Source organism: Manis pentadactyla, chromosome 13 (genome assembly GCF_030020395.1).
Source record: "Manis pentadactyla isolate mManPen7 chromosome 13, mManPen7.hap1, whole genome shotgun sequence".
In the NCBI taxonomy this organism is placed as follows: Eukaryota; Metazoa; Chordata; class Mammalia; order Pholidota; family Manidae; genus Manis; species Manis pentadactyla.
In genome coordinates, this window is record NC_080031.1 from 82,299,124 (window position 1) to 82,302,747 (window position 3,624).

The 3,624-nt window shown below is 38.7% G+C and overlaps 1 protein-coding gene across 1 annotated transcript; it reads left to right on the forward strand.

Annotated features, from left to right (window-relative positions):
• The first annotated feature begins 603 nt into the window (after window positions 1-603).
• Window positions 604-1,536, forward strand: LOC118921383 (olfactory receptor 2T33-like). Its single transcript, XM_036903120.2, has one exon. The coding sequence runs from the start codon at window positions 604-606 to the stop codon at window positions 1,534-1,536; it is 933 nt and encodes a 310-aa protein (XP_036759015.2).
• The last annotated feature ends 2,088 nt before the right edge of the window (window positions 1,537-3,624 follow it).

Consider the following 3,624-nt stretch of genomic DNA (forward strand, 5'->3'; position numbering starts at 1 on the left):
GCCGGGCTGCTTCTAGGTGTGGAAGAGAGAAATTTAGCCAATTTTGTTTTTCTCACTAGGAATCTGAATTTTAATCCTTGCATGTTTTGTGTTGTGCAAACATTTAAATTAAAAAATGTTTCACAATGGCTTCAAGGATGTATTGAGAAACAAATTTAAACAGATATGTGAGGAACATGCAAGGTCATAAGATGAAATATATAACATCAACAGTGGATAAATGCAAGATCTTTAAAATCTTTAAACACAGAAGTCTTCAAACTATAGAAATATGGGATTACACAGTAATATTTCCTAAAGCTGGGTGTAAACTGTGTGTGGCATTTGGACAAAATATATTTTTTAATATACAAAATAATAAAAATTTAATTGGTAATCATATTTATCTGCTTTTCACTTTATTTAAGTCAAGAATAATGTACAATTCCACAGGCAGATGCTAGAATGCTATGGCAAACATCTTGTTGGAAGTGAAAGCATACAAACATGATTATCCTGCAGGACTCATTCTATGTCAGTTGAAGAAGCTTTCTCAAGGAAACACTCTAGCTTAACAGCAGCTCTCATTTCCTAATCATCCATCTTCCAGGCATGACAGGAGCCATGGAAAAAGCAAACGGCACCGCAGGGGTGAACTTCATTCTTCTAGGGCTCTTCAACCACACGCCGGCCCACCGGTTCCTCTTCTCCTTGGTGCTCATGATCTTCCTCAGCTCCCTGCTGGGCAACGGCCTCATGATCCTGCTCATCCTCCGGGACCCCGGGCTGCACACCCCCATGTACTTCCTGCTGAGCCAGCTCTCCCTCATGGACCTGATGCTGGCGGCCACCACTGTGCCGAAGATGGCAGCCAGCTACCTGCTGGGCACCAGGTCCATCTCTCCCGCTGGCTGCGGAGCCCAGATCTTCCTGTTTCTCACTCTGGGAGGGGGAGAGTGCTTCCTCTTAGCAGCCATGGCCTATGACCGCTACGTGGCCATCTGTCACCCCCTGCGCTACGCGGTCCTCATGAATCAGAGGCTCTGCTTGCACATGAGCACAGGCTCCTGGCTTCTGGGAGCCGCAGACGGGCTGATGCAGGCCGCGGCCACCCTCAGCTTCCCTTACTGCCGCTCCCGGGAAATCAACCACTTCTTCTGTGAGGCACCATCTCTCGTGCGCCTTGCCTGCGCTGACACCGTGGTTTTTGAGTTCTTCATGTATGTGTGCTGCGTCCTGATGCTCTTGATCCCTCTGTCTCTCATTTTGGCCTCCTACAGTCTCATCCTGGCTGCTGTGTTGCTCATGAAGTCAAACGCAGCCCGGAGGAAGGCCTTTGCCACCTGCTCCTCTCACCTGGCCGTTGTGGGGCTCTTCTTTGGCACCATCATGTTCACCTACATGCGGCCCAAATCCCACCATTCAGTGGCCCACGACAAGGTTGTATCTGCTTTCTACACCATCTTCACGCCTGTGCTGAACCCTCTTATTTACAGTGTGAGGAATAAGGATGTCAAGGGGGCTCTGAGAAAGTGGATGGAGAAATATGTTATGTGATATCGTAATATTAAGCATGGTTTGACAAAATGGCATAACCCAAATAGGATTTAGGTTACAAAATTCATGTTGTATCGATATGGTATGTCTATGGTAAATCTATTATAAATTTTATGTTTTCTGTTGTCATCTCTTGGGGTAGAGTTTTTGTTCTGAATTTTGTACCTCAGTAAGAAGAGTGAGTATTTCAGGCACTAATTAACATGATATGCTCCACAAGACCCACACAATTTGTATTTTTATACATATAATGGAAATCATTAGTGATGATGAAGAATTATTCAAAGTCCATAATAATTTTGAAAAAAAACAATATAGATTCTAACTTGATATAATGATGATAATTAAATTTCAAATGAAACACATAAGCAACTTGAATAACAAGCACAAATCATATATAAATATTCATCAAAGTATTTGCAGGGGCAGAATTTTCTGTAACTGTGTGTGATTGAACAAAAATCCTTAAATAAAAGGTAGGCATAGTATATATTTTTAAGTATTAAAATATGTAGCATTCTTAAAGAGAATTAATCAACCTGTTTAACAACTAACACAAATTAAAAAGTAGCTCATAAGTGATGAAATGCACCACATAAATTAACAAAGATAGTATGTTTATTCACAACAAAAATTAAGAAGAAAAAAATGCAGGTAATGTTTTCAGTATTTAAATGAATAAATATCTACTTGCTGTTCACTGTTATCCAGATGAAAATAACCATCATTGATCACCAGGAGAGCAAAAGGCTATAGGTTTCATCCTTTTATTTTTTTGATTACTGAAGGGCTTGGATCTGTAGCCTTGGATAATTCTAATACTTGTAAATATCTGCAACTCTGTTTTAGTCAAACAGAAAAAGACCTACACCCTACACATTTTGATTTGAAGATCTCAGTTTAGATATGAATGAAACCAAATAAAGTATTCTCTTGCCAAAAATTGTTGAATTCCCAAATTTAGTGATATCGGAGTGAACTGTCACATCTCATTCATCAACTATCCCACATTATCTCAAAATAAAACACCATCTTTGCATCTCTGAAAGAAGAAACATGTTTCTCCATAGCACAAACCATTGTAAGATTTTGCTCTTTTTGAACATCAGAGCTTTGAAGATGAAATACTAGAATAAAAGTTTACATTACATCATCTTTTTCTCTATTAATTTAAATGGATTATATGGAAATAAAACTAAATGTTATGTAAACATATGACTTCACACATCACTCTCTAACATAATTCATTGTAAGCACATGCAACATAAATTTCGGTAGTATATTCTTGGCTTTGGGTTTTATGCTTCTACCAATTGAAAAGGACTCATGAAAGAATAGTTGATCAATAGGCAGGTTGACGTCTGTGCTTTCATGAAGTAATCTATGCTTTTAAATTCTAATATATCTCAATACATAATATGTATATGAGATGTGCTTATATATATATGATACATAATTTTGGCAACAATAAAAAAATCTAAGATACCCAGTCACCTGAGCCCCCCACCAATAGCTAGTAGCACCTCTCTGCAGTGTGTGTGAGTCATCTTGTGGTTGGACACCACCTTTCAATTGAGCTGCTCCAACCATGCAGAACAAAAATGAGCCACCCAAAAAACTCTGTCCAAAAAGCAGTGTAATAAACTAAAAAAATGCTGTTGTTGTTTTAAGCCACTATGCTTTGGAATGACTTGTCATAGAACAATAGTAACTAGAACCTATTTGGTACCTCGATGAGAGGTGACTCAGAACCAATACCAAATTATGCGATATTGATTAGGTGGTGGAGAGAATATAGGAGGATCTTAAAGGCACTGTTAGCAGAAACTGAAGTTTCTTGAGGATCCTACTGATGAGGGTTTAGAGGGAAATTCGAAAAACATCATGGGCGGGTGGAGGAAAGGAGACACCTCTTATGTAAACTGTGATAATATGTATAAGAATAAAAGATTCTAAAGAACTCAGTGATTTAGTTAAGGATATTTCCAGAGAGGATATTTATAATGCTACCTGTCTTTCAGGGAGTAGGTCAGAAAATGAAAGGACTGAGATAAGGTAAAGAAAAATACATGTTAATATAGGAAGTGA

Coding starts and splice junctions, on each gene's coding strand:
- LOC118921383 (XM_036903120.2), top strand. CDS start 604: ATGGAAAAAGCAAACGGCACCGCAGGGGTGAACTTCATTCTTCTAGGG.